The sequence below is a fragment of the Adelges cooleyi genome, unplaced genomic scaffold (genome assembly GCF_023614345.1).
Source record: "Adelges cooleyi isolate 19-005CV unplaced genomic scaffold, UGA_ACOO_1.1 ACOO_flye_CR_arks_rails_tigmint_CR_PRNA_307, whole genome shotgun sequence".
Lineage (NCBI taxonomy): Eukaryota > Metazoa > Arthropoda > Insecta > Hemiptera > Adelgidae > Adelges > Adelges cooleyi.
The window spans coordinates 1,698,056-1,717,289 of NW_026095978.1; the positions used below are offsets into that span (position 1 = coordinate 1,698,056).

General features: G+C 28.7%; 1 protein-coding gene across 1 annotated transcript; it reads right to left on the minus strand.

Annotated features, from left to right (window-relative positions):
- Nucleotides 1–11,260: 11,260 nt before the first annotated feature.
- Nucleotides 11,261–15,302, minus strand: LOC126839608 (uncharacterized). The gene is made up of 4 exons (XM_050575003.1): nt 15,264–15,302; nt 13,437–13,603; nt 12,071–12,308; nt 11,261–11,375 (listed from the first exon to the last, which is right to left on the minus strand). The coding sequence occupies exons 2-4, from the start codon at nt 13,579–13,581 to the stop codon at nt 11,261–11,263; spliced, it is 498 nt and encodes a 165-aa protein (XP_050430960.1). The 5' UTR covers nt 13,582–13,603; nt 15,264–15,302.
- Nucleotides 15,303–19,234: the final 3,932 nt, after the last annotated feature.

The following is a 19,234-nucleotide window of genomic DNA, read 5'->3' on the forward strand; positions in this document are numbered from 1 at the left end:
ACGGACGAGCAGATCGTAGCTGGTTTTTAATGGGTGATTTAATCGGCGCATCTCGATTTGTAACGTCCGGCTTTATTCGGTCGATCCTCGCGTACCGTTTCATGCAGCTAATGTGTACTTTGACTGAATCGCGGTTTTGCAACATAAAATCGTTGTGACAAATAAAACAAACTTTTTCCGACATTATTGTAAACTCAGTTAAGTTTTCCACTAAATTCTAAAAGTATTTTAATATTAAAAGTATTATTAAACAATATTAAAAAAAAATCAGCTTTTAAGAAACACAAACAACGGAGCACTCAAACGATATATACATGATATGCCATCAATGCGATTACCAGTGTGCTAATAATTGTATTGCATTATTCAAGTTGTAAACATTGATACCAAATCGGGTAAAATGAGACGTTGTCATATTGTGATCTCTTTCCAATTTTTTTAAAAAATTTGTTTTACCTAAACGCCCAATGCACTCGGCTCGGCGCGACGCGGTTTTCTACTCGACGCAACTACATCACTATAAGCACAATGAGATATCGACGTGTTTTAAACGCCCTGCAATTATTCAATTTTTTTATGGCAAATGTTGAGCACATTACACGATATTTTCACCTGTTTCATTTAATTTATTTCAAATAGAAATTATTGAACACCAATAAATAAAAATAACTATTTTATATTATAATCGACAATTTCGTGTTTAACTGATGAACGAATATTTAATTTTGTTGGTTCGTCGACTAAAAAATGACTTTTTTATGTTTATTATAGAGCGGTAAAAATATTTTTTCTTCCTTATGGATAATACCTGTTTTAATCTTGTAAATAGGTTTCAAATAAGTAAAACGGAAGTATTCAATTTTTTTGATATTTTAATTTGGAATCTTTCGTTGTCTGTTTATATTTTTCTATAAAAATACCTATTGTATGTAGGTATGATAACTTATTTAATATAATTTGTAATACAGAAAAACGTTTCATAAACCTTCCCCGTGGGCTATTTATAGTGTTATATAAATATGTGTGGCAATTTGCACAGTGGACTAGATTACAAACATAGCCGGTAAAATTTATTTTTACTTCTATAAATTATATTGTCTGTGAAAAAATAGCTTCCCCTTACCTTCAACGTTTTTTTTGAGAGACTAATTTAAGATGACGATTATAATGTATAATATAATATACAATTATGTAATATAACATGCCGATGGCTCAGCTGTTGTGGACCTATATCTCGGACCTTAAGACCGTAATAATTGTTGTCCTTTTCACCGGACGATTGCTCACCCCGCCACCTTACCCACTAGGCCACTCCTCCTCCTCCTTTTTGTGATACCGAATTTAGATAGTTTTGCTAGCTAAAATTCATATTTGTCCCACAGTGTATCGCTCCCCAACCATAATTAATATTCAGGGACTCCCTTGACCATTTACTGGTAATAATATAATATAAAACGCTTTGTACAAAACACGCAAACGTATACACCAAATTTTTTTGTGATTTAATAAAATAAAATTTGTTTTTAAAAATATTTACGCAAATTGCAGTTATATTAATGACCATATCAGATGGACTCTTTAATCCCGCTTCTGAATGCCAGTCTATGTGATTGTATGTTTTAAAAACTAAAAAACTGCTTTGACATTGCTCGCAATTTATTTTTTTTTAAGCAATGCATAGCCAAATACCCAGCAAAATATACAAGTGAACAATGTTTTAAACTTTCAGTCTCTACGTGGCGAGATAGTGGGATTTCGTTATCCGAATCGAAATCTTCGTGCGCTTCTTGAACGGCGGCGGTAAACAACGGTAACGAATTAGTATCAACATTTTCTTTTACGGAATCAACATTAAATTCAGCAGATAAAAATTTTGTCCTCGTCGGCTTCGCAGTTTGATTTTTCGGAATCCGAGTTGATTAAATTAAATGAACAAACACTAGCAAATGCACACCGAAAAGCTTTGCAAGTGGGATTACGATTATAACCACATTTATGCCGAAGTATAGAAAAAAGATTTTCAATGGGATCTTTGCATAATCGATTCTTCATTAAGAAATAAGGTTCATTTATTAGTTTCTATTTCTTTTTTCTCTGATTCATACAACCTAAGTATGGACACCTTTAACACCGGTACTACTTAAAAAAAATGTGAAAAGGGCCAGCTCAAATAATAGTATATCTATCTAACACATTATAAAAAATAACCAAACAGTTTTATGTTTTTATAAAAAAAAAACTGTACATTTATGTTAGTTTAACTACTTAAGGGCTATTTAGTTAAATATCACCAGTGAAAAATAAATTTTACTTACTTTGTAGTGACTCAATAGGTTACCAGTTGAATTCGAATAAGCCATTATTTTCTTTGCGCAAATTTGACAATTAACAGTAATTTTTGATCCGTCAACCGACAGTATTTTGTAATAGTTGCCATCCAATAGATAATTTTGATTTTTATCGATAGCATTTGTAGGCTCTGCTGGTTGTGACCCACCAAGATTGTTAATTTGGTATTGATCACCCTCGTGACTTCGTTTAGAACAAACAGAATTTTCCAAATATTTATCCATTTTATTATTAAAAACAATAAATAATAATTATTATTCGAATAAAAAATAACACAACACTGCCATAAAGTTATAAGTTATAACAGACATAAGAAAAACACTCGCGAAAACGTGAACTGACAACTGTGAACACGTCTGTGTTCTTTACAAAGCTGAAAGACATAAGGGTTTGCTCCGATAACGAATTATCGTTGAAAAATATAAACAATAATATTGCACCGAATCAGTGTAACACTGACAGTGTTCCCCGAATACGTGGACCCATTATAGCTTTTTATAGAATTATTACTGTATTACTCTATAGGCTAACAAAGTATTTTCACAGATTACAGAATAATTTAATAACCAATAAGACGTAGATACTAAAAAAAAGGACAGTTACGTCAAAGAGCAAATTTTCCTTATATTAGATTTCGCGATTTATGGCTACTCTGTTCATTTGTCATTTATTATTTTCATGCACTCTGTTTATGTCATCTTTTATGTAGGCAACAGAAATAGTATAAATAGGTATAAAAAGTAAATACGAGTTTATCAAACTCGATAATCGATGACGGGACATTTCGTTATCGGTTGAAACTATTTATAAACATATTGTTCTTTTTTGAGGCTTAACTATCGTTTTGGCCACATACGGTCTACGGACTACGGAGAGCCCACATTATTTTTAAAATGTTTATTACATGGTTTTGTTATTTTATTTTGATTGAAAATACAAATAACTTTTCGGAAACGGCTCATTGTTTATTGGACTTGTATTACTATTTACTATTTTACTTTTATAGTCTTTACTCTTTACCCTATATGTAGTTACTGATACAGGACTCGCCTGACATGTATATATATTTGTAAAATATAATTTATAACCATTCTGCTCAAATAAACACCTGCACTTTCGACCATTTTTTTTTGTTGGGATTTTGGTCAATGTTAATCTTGAAATTATTATCGTGAAAATTCTTATAAACACGTTTTATATAGCACTAGTAATTATTTCGAGAGTACTGGGAAAAAAATTATCAATATTAAATAAAAACTGAGCACTGTAGTCGAGAACTACGAATATAAATAATAAATTATACGATAATACATATACAAATATAACTCTTATCTACTTCTACCTATTAAAAATAGGTAAAAGACGTTTTGTATAATCGACTAAAATACATTGGATTACAATGGAATATTGGACTTGTCTAACAAGCCAACCCCAATGTATTAATAATATATTCTTATATCACTATTCATTAGGACCTAGGTATATTAATATTTTTAGGCTAGGACTACATTATGCGTTTCGTCGGATCCCGAAACCTATTTTTGTAAAACCCATGAATAAATAACTTAAAAAATAGTTACAATTTCTATCTAGATAAATAGCCTCAGATAACCGATTTGCTTATCTAAATAAGATAATAAGATGATTTAATTTTTTTTACCTAGATAAGATGATAATTACAATTTTTTATCTAGATAATTCCCAACACTGGTTATTATGGACATAACATCTACAGTCACCCAAAAGTGTCTGGAATATGTAAGACGATGAAACATTTTAACACATATTTATTTTTTATTCAATGTTTTAAGTTATTTACACATATTTTTGTGTTGTGTTGGTGGTTTTTTACGTATTACCGGAAATATTTCAAAAGCTTAGAAAACCATCTTCCAGAACCGCGGTTGTGATAAAAAAATTATTATTTAGGGCGATCAACCTAAAAGTTGGTTGTTTTAAAAACGTCGTAAATCGTTTATTTAGTCGCCATAAAAATTTGAATAACAATATTATAATTGTCTTAATTGGACGCTATACCGTTCGGTGAAATAAAAATAAACTAATACTAAATAACTGTCCTATTTTTTCCTGTAGTGGTCGTACATTTTTAACGTTTTGATAGAATTTATAAAGAAATATTGTACAATGTACATCGTCGGTTTTTTTGTACTTTAGTTTAACCAACCTCACTTAATTCAAACGTTGATATTTATATTAAAAAAAAAAAACTTAATAATTAAAAGTAGTCGTTAAAATGCATTAGGATAGTGTTAGAAATCGAATTGCTTAAAAGAAAATTTCAAAAAACTAAGGATCTTTTTTTTTATTGGTGTTATACATTTTAAAGTTCAATAAAATTCTGCTTTATCAAAAAAATGAATACCGTATAATATCATGTTAAACCAATAGTACATTTTTTTCAAATAGGCTCTTGTCTGTGCAGTGAAATACAGTGTCAATTTCTTGGACAAAATTAAATGAGATAATAAATATTATTTTACAACAGATTACTAAAAAATCTAGCCAACGTTCAGCCTAAGAATGTTTTATTAGGTGGTAGATTTCATTTTGTCAAAGTGTTTTAAGCGATGTTAATCTTTAACGATACGAAACCGCACAAATTCAAAATTGATAACGCCAAAGAATGTAATTTTATTTTATTTTGTGTATTACATTGCAACAGTCAATTCTATGGATGCTGGGGTAATTATAATTTGTTCAACAATAACTTATGATTAATTCTAAATTATTATTTTTATTATAATTAAGTTGTTTTTACGTGTTAGTCAATAATATAGATAAAGAAATTGTATACCTGTTATGAGTATAGAAGAAATCCGTATTTTTCAGACAAAATAGATAAATATATTAATGAAGCGCTAATCTTCATTTTTATAGACTTGTTAGCAAACAAAATGGAATTTTGTACTTGGGGTCAACTGTCAATATATTGTTTTAAGTTGTAAGAAGTAATTAAGAGTGTTCTTCCATAATGGTGCAAGTCAAATTAATCTTAATTAGAGAAAAATACATGTAAGAAAACTCTTGTATTATAAGCATGTAGTGTCGAGTGTGCTGCCATATGGGGGTTACGAATTACTTCACTTTGCTTTTCGATCAATTTACTTTTAAAGATATGCCTATGGTTTTAACCCTTTCAATTTATAATTAATAAATAAAAATGAGGCGAGTACAGTGGTATCGAGACATAGTGGGGACGAAGCATAGTATATACGGAGAGGTCGTGGGTCTTTAAGAACTACTATAACCGAGAGAGGTACGGCTATTCTTCAGAGTAGTTCAATGGTGGTGGGGCTGGTTGATATGTTGATCCAGATGAGCTTGATGACAGTTGTGGTGATATTATTGTTTGATTTGTAGATCTTTCTATATTCTGGCATTGCGTGTTAAATCTGCTACGATTGTGATTATCCAGTGAAATATTTTGCTCATTCAATATGCTTCCTGATAAATTGATAACTCCCACTTTAAAACGCTTTTTCTGGTCAGAAGTCATACATTTCATATCGGGCAACAGACTTTTAAGAAAACATAAATCTAAATTTTCTACAACTGGTTTTGTTTTTTTCTTTTGTAAAAAAAATTCATGAGCTGCTTTATTCACATCATCCAAACCAATACGTTTCCTTTTAAATGTTGGTGCAGTAATACATAATTTTGGGCTTGAATAACTTTTTAATTTCACCCGCATGATCTTCAGCAACTTCGGTTGATTTTTTAACAACAAACGCAGCGTTTCTTAACCCAGAAGAATGTAAACTTAAACGTGTAGCTAGAGCAAGTTTTTGAGACGTATGCGTTTTTAAAAGATTTTGTACTTTTCTTTTTTTAGTTTTATCGCTACTTAGTTCAAGAGATTTTTTTGGACGGCCTCTAGGTTTGTTTGGATTTGTGTTAGGATTAGAATTTTCTTTTGGTACTAAATAAGCGAAATTAATATCAAGCCACGACGAATGTTTTGTACACAACTTATTTGTATTCCGTCCACACGCTTGCCATAATTTATGAAGATGGGAGCAAAAAGTAAAAATGGCAAAGGAAATATTATCGTGAACACTTGCTGAGGCTTTGGACTTGGACACTATTTTTTTTTATAGTAAGTTACAAGATTGGGCTTCTAAAGGTTTTTTACTTCCATTTTTCTTTAAAATCTCGAGAAGCTAAGGCGTAATACCTAATAAAAACCAAAATATATTGAAAATCCGCAATTCAACCCAATTGATATTTATCAAATTATAATCCTAATGAGTTGTAGAAATCAAAAACATAATACTTAAAAAAGTCAATTTTGACTATTTTTAAATAACTCCATACAAAGCGTTTAAACCTACCAAATCATACATAAATTAATTGTAATATCCTATAAAATAGGTTGGTTATCAACAAAAATGAAATCATTTTGTTAACATTTATAAAATTTAATAGTAGCATGAATCTGGAATCTTGTAAAATAATTTACTAAAATAGGGTATATATCGATTGTTCGCTGTTTAGCTGATAGCCTTATGTTAATATACTGTTGTTTTGACAGGTCGTGATCTAAAATAAAAGCTAAAGCTTCGTCTGGTGAATATGGAATAGGAGATTCGTACTCGGGTTTTTTGTTTATTTTTTTAATATTAGAGGGCTCAGTAGAATTGTTTGTGTCTTTTAAAATTTTAGCTTCTATCCTTTTACCAGTTGCTTGTAATTTATTCTGTGCAGCAAAAGTAAGCTCCGAAGTACTATAATTAGCACATAACTGTTAATACCTTACGTTTTTTACTTTTGTCTGAACAGTCAATAAATGATTTTGATGGTTTACCGGCAGATTTGTTGTCACTCACTTCGTCAATAAAACCGGACCATAAACTGAATTCATTATTTAGCCAGTCATAATTGGTTTCCAAAAATCTTAAAATTAAATATTAGTTTTAAAAAAATGTTTTATATAGTATGGTGAGAAATGGGATACACCTACCTATCATATTTACGACAACATTTTCCCCATTTCCTTGCAAGAACAATTGTGAAATTTTTTATATTACCCATAACATTTTCTTCAAATTTAGAGTTTCAATTTATGCCATTATACCGGGTTTTAATTACAGACATTAAATACATTATTGAATATTTATGAGTAGAATTTGATATTGAACCTCTAGCTTTTAACAAATCTTTATAGCTGAATGTAGCAGTAGCGTCATTCTCTATGCTAGAAGTTGCTATAAAAAAAGCAAAAAGATAAGTGTAAGTATATCTTATTCGAACTACTCTGATTTTATATATATGTACGATAGATATTTGAATTAATGTAATTTTAATATGTATATTTCAAAACTTACCTTCGTTGTATGCATCCATGATTATTTTGAAAAATATGTTAAGCGTGTGTATGTACTATTACAGCGTCTTATTGCATCAAGTGCAAGTTCGATAATGATAATGATATTAAGGTTTGCTTTACTAATCACAAGTTTTAAAATTATCACATTTTATAGCTTCGTTACTGTCATTTAAGCTTAAAAATAATGTTACGGCTGCTGGAGTTATTATTTTTAAGTACAATATAGTTAATAAATATTTCTTATCGCGTACAAAGTTCAACTGTCGCGTTGTATCAATCTACAGAAATATTAATTTTAAAAAAAGGCGCAAACCGCCGCAGGCGATTTTTTTTTAAAGATAATGTTCTACTATAAGATGTGTATAGTCGGTAAGAGTAACTATGAGTAACTACAGAGGTAAGGTCCATTTATTTCAAAAAACCAATACAATTTTATTAACTGTTTCAATTCAACCACATACAATACATTTTAAAAAATAGTAAAATAAAAAACAAAAATATCTAACTAGTAGTACTTTTTCTATACTAAATAATGAAAAAACAATCAAGCTTCTGCGATCATTCAATGATGAGATATAGTCAGTTGTATTTATATACATTTGTGCAATAATCAACCAAAAATACGTTTGTTTTGTACGCTTTTATTTTTTTTATAACTTTGTAATTCACGCAAATATTAACGAAAACATTTTTTTTTTTAACTTTTATGTTCCTTAGGTAGTATAAAATAGCATTGAGTTTATTTTGGATTTTTTAAAAATAGTTCAAAAATTGTATTTTATCCAGCTAAATTTGCGTTTTGGACCACTGTGGCGTCCATAGCTAATGTTATATTATTTGATTAATAGCGTGACATGGCACATTCGGGGGGAAAAAGAAATAACCACAATATTTATATAATCGTAATTAAAGTAGGTATTTTTTTTTTTAACAAAACTACCACAGTGTCTACGGCCTACGATAAAAAATATATAGACTAGTATTATATAATAACAAGTAACAATCATAAACAATAGAATAATAAGTTTCTCAGGGACAAAATCGAAAGATGAGTACAGATTTTTGGGTCGCAATTTTTGGCTGTTTGTTCCTATCATTCTTGGAACTAGTAAATATGTAAATATACGTACAAAGTGAAACTATTATAATTTGGTATCAACCTAATATTTATTGAGCGACAACTAGAACGCAATAGGTACATCATATTCATATACTAGTAGACATTTGTTTGTCTCAGTACAGATATGAAGCTTAAACATAGGAACATTTTAATTATTTCGAATACATTAATAGTTGTACATTTACTATTGTATGGTCGTGAGATACAATTACCTTGTCCTTTGTATCATCATAAAGTTGCCATATATTAATAGGGTGTCTATATGTGTGAGCATGGTAATGTCCAACATTAATAAATGGATTTGTAGTTTGCTGTTCATTAGGTGTTGTTATGGCGCGTCGTAAATAAAATTCAATTTCGCTTGCTTTAAATACTTTCGGAATATGGTTCAAAATTTTAGTTTTGTGTCGGTAAATTCTTCGGTGGTTGTATTATTTAAACTTATTTTTTTTTTTTTTATTGAAATATTAGTACAAACTATTTATTTCTACAATTATATGCTAATAAATGTACGAATTGATGCTAAAAATTAATGTGTACAAACTGGACGATATTTACAAAGACGAGCAACTTAAAAAACAATTATTTACAGAAATTACAAGGCAAAGCCGGCGGACTCAACAACGAAGAGAAGAACGGATTTAATGATGGGAATGACTGAGGAATTGAAAATTGAATAAGTATCAAAATGGTTGATATTGTAGAATGATAGGGTGGTGAAGAGAGGAGTGCGAAGTTGAGACAAAGCAGGACATCATAGCAGACGGGGAAGTCGCAAGGAAATTCATCGTCGTGACGAGGACAGAATGGGGAATCGTTAAGGGAGAGTTTAAAGGCGTGGTATGTGAGTAGATTGTGACCGGATCTTAAGCGGGAAAAGGAGATTATTTCTCTCCTAGACAAAGGGAGGAAATAAAACCACGGGAGTTTGTTGGGCGAGGAAGTGATGGTTTTATAAAATTGGGCGTAATTAGGGGGAGAATTCTTCCATAGCGAGGACCAGGAGACACGCAGGGCCTTGCGTATGGGAGGAACGAAATCGGTCCATTTTTATATAGGTGGAATTTAAACTTATTATATTAAAAAATAACATCATCAAATGTTAATGATAATTCAATTATCCCAGAACACAGGTCTTCACACTTGTTGAATTATCACAAGAAAAGGCGCTGTCTTGTTTTTCATTGTTTAATAAAAAATTATGTCATAACTTGCGTGTAACTTCTTTATTTAAAATATTAAGTTTAAACAATAATAAAGTCACTTAGACTTAATATATGTTGTTCGATGTACTAACAATATATTAAAACAGTTACATCATTAAATATAATAAGAAGAACCGTAGATTTCTCAAGGACTACCCACTCATGCTCATTAATATAATTTATTTAATTTTGGTTTAAGATGGCCAATGTTGCAACAATTGAATCATTAACACATCATACGTAGAGTTCCAACGCATTGGACAATCTTGTTATAATTGAACTGTTTTTGTAACTCCTGCAATATTTTTAATTTTGGTTGTAATTGAATAAATGTTGTCTAACCCAGAATATACAAATTAATTTATTGATTGCGCAAAACATGATAAATGCCTCCATTTGCATTTCTCAATAGCGGATTTCATGTTATTTGCATTTTCTGTAACTGCAGCAGACATGCGGTCAACCAATCCCCAATCCCTATTCGTTTACAATATCATTTAGAAATGATGAAATATTATCGGATGTATAGTCCATTGGAAATGCATTACTACCTAACAAAACTGCTGATAGTTCATTATCTTTTAAAGGGGCTAATAAAGTGAGTATTATTATAAAAATGTCGAAAATACATTTTAAGGTGTATAAAATATTGGTAAATAAAATTACTCGAAACACAAACATTATGCTATAAAAATTTCTGTAGCCTGTAGCTCATTTAGTTTTAAACATTATATTTTTGTTTTAGAATCAATTTTTTTATGATTTTATTTTACAATGTTTAAAATTAATATTTGCTTTTGAACGTATTTTATTTTATCTTTTAAACTTTTAATGGTTACATATTAGATGTTACTCCGTTCTTATTTGAATGTGTTAGATTGAAAAAAATATAATAAATAGACAATATTCATCCCTGTAAAAGTTAAATTTTCGTCGTAATAAAAAGGCTAATATGTGTACAAAAAAAAAAACAATTTTTTATTAATTAATTACCATAGAATTTAATATAATAATATTTGTTGTTACAGATAAGATTAATATTATTATTATTCAATTATTGTTATTTGGTAATAAGCAAAAATAACGTACAAGTTATAAAGAAACGCTATTTTATTATTATTTACTTTTATATATATTTGTTTTTCTTGTTCGTAAAAGTTTGCAGTCTATTTATTTATAATAATAATAATAATACTACAAAACAAAAAGCCGTTTTTTTTTTTAACATTTTGACCAATTTTACTTTTGGGCGGTTTTCTTGATTACATAACTCGAACGAGTGGCGCCGCCGTGTCCGTATTTTGCATATGCCGAGTTCAAAGCTTGCAAAATAGGTCCCACGTACTCGATTGACCTGGAAACAAATAAGTGAATACATAAAAACGTTTAACTCCTTACCGATGATAGGATTGATGATAATTTGCAAAAAGGAATTTTCAATTTTAAGTAGAAAAAAATTTACATTAGGCGTTTTTTCATTGTTTTAGGCTATTTTCAAAAATTTGAAGCGTGCCATTATTTGTAATTATATAAGGTGATTTGTAGGTGTTTTTCATGATTTTTAGGAGAAAGGGATACTTTTTTTCAACAAATAAAATAATACTAATTGAATTAACATTCATCATATGAACTGGAAATTGAAATTTTGCGAAGACTAAAATATTGTAGTATTAAACATAAAAAATAAAAATGTATATATATTAGTTTATAATAATTAAACGAACGAAAATCCCAAATTACAGGATGTAATGTATATTATAAAGAAAAAATTACAATTGCTCAACAATAAAGTTCAGTAATTAGATATACCAGAAGAAGAGGAGGTGTCTAAAGTGACCTGTCTCGTATCTGTATTACACAAAGTAACGGAGAATATTACGGCGGGTAGGACGAGCAGGAACATTAAAATTATTATTATAATATTATCAATGATGTTAGTATATCAATATTGTATCGAACAAAAATATAATTTTCTCGAGTATTCAAGCAATAAGTTAGTAAGTCAAGTGTATTCATGCCAAAATGTTTATTAAGGAAACGCGTGATCACCTCTTCTGGTAGGGCGAGTACAGCGAGGCGGAGGCGTAGTCCGAGTACCCGTCGCTGTTGAAGGATTGAGCGGCAACCACGTCGCAGGTGTTGAAAATCTGACAGAGCCTGTAACCGAACAGTGGACCGATCACTGCGGCGATAGCCAGCAGGACGACCACACCAACCGCCACTGCACCGCCTGTGACCGCGGCGCTTCCATAACCGTTCGGCACGACAGACCATTTGCTTGCATCGTCTTCAACATAACCGTAAACAGTTTATCATCAATATTAATTAAGATCAATTGAACATAGACACATAACCAGTCGATATCATACAAAATAATAGACTTTTTTTAATTATTCTTTTACATCATTTTAAAGTTACCACAAGTTTGACATAATTTTCCACAACATAACCCCATGTCTTGTGTGTTAGTATCTTAAGAACCTGGAGTTTTTGAAATTCTAATGTATATTATTTTATTAACTTCTTAAAATGTTGATCGGTCGATAACCAGTGCAGAGTTATTATTACCTACTTTTATAGTTATTAAAGTAGAAAAGTAGCGACGGGAGGGAAAGTGCGGTTGAGTAAGGCGTACGTATAAAAATAAAAATACACTCCATCTTTTCTAAAAGCTTAAAAACAATTATCTAAGACCACTGATAACGACTGATTATCGACCAGTCGAAAATTTCAGAAAGTTTTTCTCAATAATTAAAAAGTTAAAAAATATCTAACGTTACCACTTAAAAAGTTTCATGAGTTCATTTGATTTTAATTTATTAATTATTATATTGTATTGTATCTTAAAAAAAAAATATATATATAAAATATGACCTGAAAAAATTCTTTCCTGTATTCCTGCTCACAAAAAATTGTTCTTAATATTATATTCTGATACTGAAAAAACAATATTAAATTTACTAGAAAACAACTTCCGGTTATTAGTGATTATACAGAACAAACTGTACTTAGATGCCCTACTAAAAATCGATAAAGAACAAATCATAGTAGCTAAGTGGCAAATTACTTGCATAACTGTATCAGGTTACAAAAAATAATATTAAAAATATATTCCCGGTTATTTATTTTTGAGACTACAGTAAATTGCTTTAAGTGCACAAATATAGAATATTTACTAAAAATGAAAATTTTAAAATGAAGATTATCTTCTTTTGAGTTGTGGCTAATATTTTATTGGTATTTGATGATTGGCTGGTAAATAATTTAATAAGAGAACTTCCGAAATAAACATATCTACATTATGTTATTACTTTAGTATTTGAATATTTGAAATACTCAAAATGTAAGTACGAAATATGTACATGTTTGTCCTACGCCCAAAATAAATAACAGTATGATATTATTATAAACTTACTGTCGCTTAGGACATTCTTTTTCACTATGCTTGTTACACGATCAATGGCAGACGTTGAAGGACTTGGAGTGACTACTTTGATATCTTCGGCGCAGGCGAGCAGAGCTAAGGTGGCCAAGAAAGTGCAGACTAAGAAGGAATTCATGATTTTGGTAGATGATGAATTGCTGTTAAACAAAATTTTAGTCTAACCATTATACAATTATAATATAGTTCTTATTGCAACCAAAAAAAAAAGTAAATAAAATAAAAAGGTTTGTACATTTTTATTAACTATTTGAATTTGAATATTAGAATACTTGACAAAAAATGTGATTTCTTTTAACCGTTTTTATAAAAAAAAAAGTATCACTAAAAACAATTATTTGCTTAACTATTTTACTGCAATAATTTATTTTCATTACAAATTATTCAATTTTTGAAAATTCCACTAGCTGTGAAATATTAAAAAATTTTTTTAATGGAACATTTGTAATTGAGCACTTGAACTGAACTGCCTTAGAACATAGACCGATTGAACCGTATTTTAGACAAATCCATTAAAAAAATACTCTTACCAAATAATTGAAATTTTAATGTTTTTCACGTCATTAGTAACTGAAAATGTTACCAATCCAAAACTTACGTTTATTTGTTATAACTTGAATACGATTATTTTCAAGAACTTTATCTTCGACGTAGAAACTATTATGCTTTGAAGAAGTTGAATAAAAATAATTAAATATCAAATTTATAGATAATTTTTTTCTGTGTTACTATAGTATACGAATTTTGGCTTAATAGTAAAATTCAATGAAATATTGCCATACAATATGCCCTAATAAATACTAGTTCTACACTACCGCCTTTATAACATTATAACTCGGTCATTCTTTTAGTATAATTTATAAAAATAATTTTTAGTATAGAAACTCATTTAAATTTAATTTTAAAAATAAAAATAAATGTTGTTATAATATAGCTTAAAAACTAATTTTTTTGAAAACAATTTGAAAAATTAACTAAATTTTAATTTTTTTCTCAAAAAATAATATTTTTTCATTGTGTTTGAGATTCTGGCGAAAACAAAACTTAACTACTAGACATTTAACTAATAATTTCAGATTAAATAATGACTAGTAGTTTGACAATCGATTTTAAAATGATTTAATGAAAAATAGCTAAGTGTAAAAGAAAAATTAAAAAAAAGACAAACCTATTGAATAATATCGTTCAGTCCATAAAAAAACATTTAGAATTATTATTATTATTATTTTTACAGAACCTAATTAGAAAGAATGAACCATTTTTATTAAAATATTGAATAAAGAATTGAAACTAGTTCCTTTTATTTCACAGAACCCATGAAGAGAAGTAATGCTTTAAAAACGGACTATTCAAGGCTAAAAATGTGAAATAGTAGTTAAAAAATAATATTGTTGAGAATAGTAGTAACTATGAATTAAATAAAAAAATTACTCCATGAAAAATATAAACTAATTTACACTAACTTCGATGAAAAAAGTACAAAAATATTTTAAGCTTCATACAAACATAAAAATATTGTTTTGGGGTAATTTTGTACACATAAATAGTGACTTATAATATTTATAATTTTTTTATTTGAGCTATAATTATTTTAAAAAAATACTTAACTAGGTTATTTTCTTATTTTTAATCTCAAAACCTAGCTAGATCAATTCTGAATTAACTTATTTAATTACTTTTTTAAACTAATTAATTAATTTAAAATCAATCAGTTATTTGCTGCCTTTTCGTTTATAGTTTTGTAAGTTAAGTAGAAAATAATCACGAAGCGGATAATAAAAAAAAAACAAAATTACTTACCAGGAACTTCAGCGGTAGTTGTTGTGCCTTCAAACTGCGCTTACTTAGTGTGCTAACAGGATTGTCATGTAGCCCTTATATGTATGATAGCTGTAAGGGTAGGACGTGACCGGTTGTTTGCATTATCGCCGAAAACACCCTCTCGTAATGGGTTGACCTGTACTAATATGGCCGAAAACATCATGTTTAGTGACGATTGTATTAACCCTTACTGTATATAAAATCACAGGTATAATATTATGCATTTTCTTGCATATATACACAGATGCTAAAAATTAATTACCGAGCGAGCAAAGTGAGCCAATGCCAAAATATTCAGTTAAGACAATATTAATTGTTTATTACTGTAATTATTATTAAAATAGAAGTATTAATTAGTTATTAAAAAATAATATCCTCATCTGATGTTTCTGCTAAATCATCATCGCTCACGGTATCCAAGATACCACCCGGTCCGTCGTTTTCGTTGTTATCCGGATTATAGAGTACACCGGCATACTTAAAAAATCGATCATAGGGTCGATACTAAATGACCGGCATTTTTTCATGTACATATATTTTTCCAATAAACCCGGAAAAAATTGTTTTCGACGATTATAGCCGGGCATAGTCGATTTTTGTTTATGTTCCAAAACAAATCAAATTTTGTTGTTTTGGATGATATGTCTTTAGTATGTACCAAAAAACAAAACAATAATTAGGTATAAGATAGTAAAGCCGTAACCTCTACTTAATTATTAAGTACTCAATATCTATGAAAAATAAAAGTAGAATAATTTAATTACAATACTAATTTTAGTTTTTTAACTATAAGACCTTGAGCCGAATATGTATTGTAGTGTATCGTATACCTAAATTATTTACATTTGAAATGTGTACATTTACTGCTAAATCCAGTATTGCAATGCTTTGGTTTAGCCATCCATATATTTTTTGTATTGTACGGACTATATCATTTTATTTAATACATTATTATTTTGTTTATTTAGGTAAAGCACTTGGGTGACATCATAAAATTCCATAAGTGGTCGAATACTACTGCTGTCTAGACGATGGCGAATATTGATAGTGTTTACCGGTGTATCGGATGGACTGCAGCTGAATGATTTGGTGTATAGGTATAGTTGTTTTAAGAAAACTAACGTAATTATCGTTTAAAAATGTAATTTCAAATCCCTCGGTATATGTATGTGAAGGTTAATAAAAAACACCGTAAAGATTATTGTATTGAGATAAAAAAAAACACAACGATAACGTTATAACTATAATAACCGAACTAAAACTGAAAAAATGATATTATAATAATTAGACTAACAAAGATTGAATATTCTGAAAGAAGGTTCTATTTTTACACATAACCACTATGCATATGTAAGTCTTATTTCTACACGCCAAATCACATGACATTAAACATAACGTAAACATAATTGTTGTTAAAAATTAAATAAAACAAATAACATCAATAAAGTTGTTTTAACGAACATGATAATTTAGTACACGAATATCACATTATACCGTCTTTTCAATGATTGTATAAAAACCGACTTTTTCGAGGGAAATTCATTGAGGTCTATGGACAATAATGTTTTAACCTTCTTTCCATAAATTACCAACCGGCAACCACACAATAACTAGACACACTGTCAAAATATTTTTACAAACAGAAAATAATAAAAACTTTTTACTTTCTTTATACTTGTATGTCTTAATAAAAACCTAAGCAAATAAACATTTTTGATTTTTAATAAAAAAAACTAAAAACATGTTCTTCTTTGTTTTGTTGTTTTTAGGTCGTCAAAGAACTCTTGGATGTTACTTATATTTTTTATCCGTGGTTTGATGTGTAATAATATGTCCTTGAATAATATGTGTTTTTGTGATTAATACAATTATCCGACTAGCAAGTCGATCAAGTTCTATTAAAGAAGGACACTCGATTAACATATTTTCAACTAAATTGACTACGGCGAGTCACACACAGCCAACGTAGTATCATATTGCAAATTTTGCAATGATGGTTTCATTAAATGTAATATAAGGTTAGGCTGGTTGGTATACGTCGAAGATGATACCCCGTGCTGTACTGTTTTGGAGATAAATCTAAGAAAAACACGTTTATCTTTATTATTTACTTCAATCAGGGCCGGCGCTAAGAAATATTTAAGGAGGGGTGTCAAAATGGAGATGTCGACTTTAAAATTTAAATTGCTGACAACAAGTCACAACTTTTTTACTAGAATTAATGGGAATTAGGAAATGTTGAAAAAAAGATTTTACTAAAAATGTAGTAATTAATATTGTTCAAGTATTATTTTTTAAACTATAAATTAATACAAACAAATTTAAATAGTTCAACAGTAAAAAATTAAACTTTAATACGGCGTTCTTTTAATGTGAACTGTTTCTTTATTATTTCTTCCAAATCAATTATACCGACAATATCTCTGGCAGAATTAAAAATCATGAGGTCGTTTAGTCTATTAGCCGTCATACGAACGTTCATTAGATGCCGTCGTTACAGGAGACGTATAAGCCAATCGACAAAAATAATTAGCCAAAGGTATAAGACATTTTAATGATTCAGAAATATGCATTAGTTTTTTATATATTATTAATACATTATTTTATTGTAATCACTAAAAATAATTTAAAATACATAAATCGAATTATATATGAATATTTAAAAACAATTATACATCAACATTTATGATAGGGGTTTTGTTCAAAATGTAGGTAATTCTTATGAGAAAAGAAACTGTTTACTGAAAAAAAATATATAAAAAGTATTTTCTAATTCAGATGCATTATACTTTTATAAATTTGTTAATAACGGCACCACAGTATTAAATACAAACAAAATAGATACTGCACTTCAGTAAATATTCTTCAAGGATCTATAATTGTTTTATTAAAATAGGTCATTGCATAAAAATTAAAAATGTAAACACAATTATAATTAGCAATTATATTATTAGTTTATTATTATAATTTTATTATCATCAATAATTTAAAATAAACCATTCAATTATTTAAATAAATAAATAATTTAAAGTCGGTATTTTATTTTGTACGTCTTAAGCTTTAAAAACATAATAATTAGGACAGAAATATTCATTGAAGAAAAAAATACATGGTTAAACACAGATATACCTATATATAATAAACTAGATTGCCAACTGTACATTTCACCGGGATGCAGGCCATCAAAAAATATATATTTTCCTATCTAACGTGTACTAAAAAGCTGTTTTTTAAACCAATAAAGATAGTGTTATACAAGTCTACAAGAACAATATAATGCATGAATTTTATGTATTTTTTTGTCCATAAAACGATGGTGTAGTCATAATACTGCTGTTACGCATAATTTTTTCATTATAACGGTTAAGAAAATACCGATTAAAAAAAAAATGTAATTGGCTAAAACCGTGGTAATTAATACCACATTATTCATAAACGGTATTATATAAGAACGGAATTGTTTTGTCCTAAAAACGATATTATGATTATAATATTTATAAAATGGAAAAATAAAATATATGATATAATAGTATAAACACTCAGGTTAACTAACCCCGTTTACAGCTTTTGGTAACCAATACTTTTTTTTTTATATTTTCAAGTAAACTATACATTTTATTTTAATTAATTCGAATTCTTTTTTCAGATGGGATATTTATAAAAATTATTTTTTAAAAAAAACGTAATACATTATGAAAGGTTTATGAATAATGTGGTAATTATTACCATGGTTTTAGCTAATTACATTTTTTTTAATCGGTATTTTCTTAACCGTTATAATGAAAAAACTATGCGTAACAGAAGTATTATGACTACACCATCGTTTTAAGGGCAAAAAAAATACATCATATTCATGTATTATATTGTTCTTGTAGATTTGTATAATACTATCTTTATTGGTTTAAAAAACAGCTTTTTAGTACACGTTTTATTGTTTAACTATCGGTTCG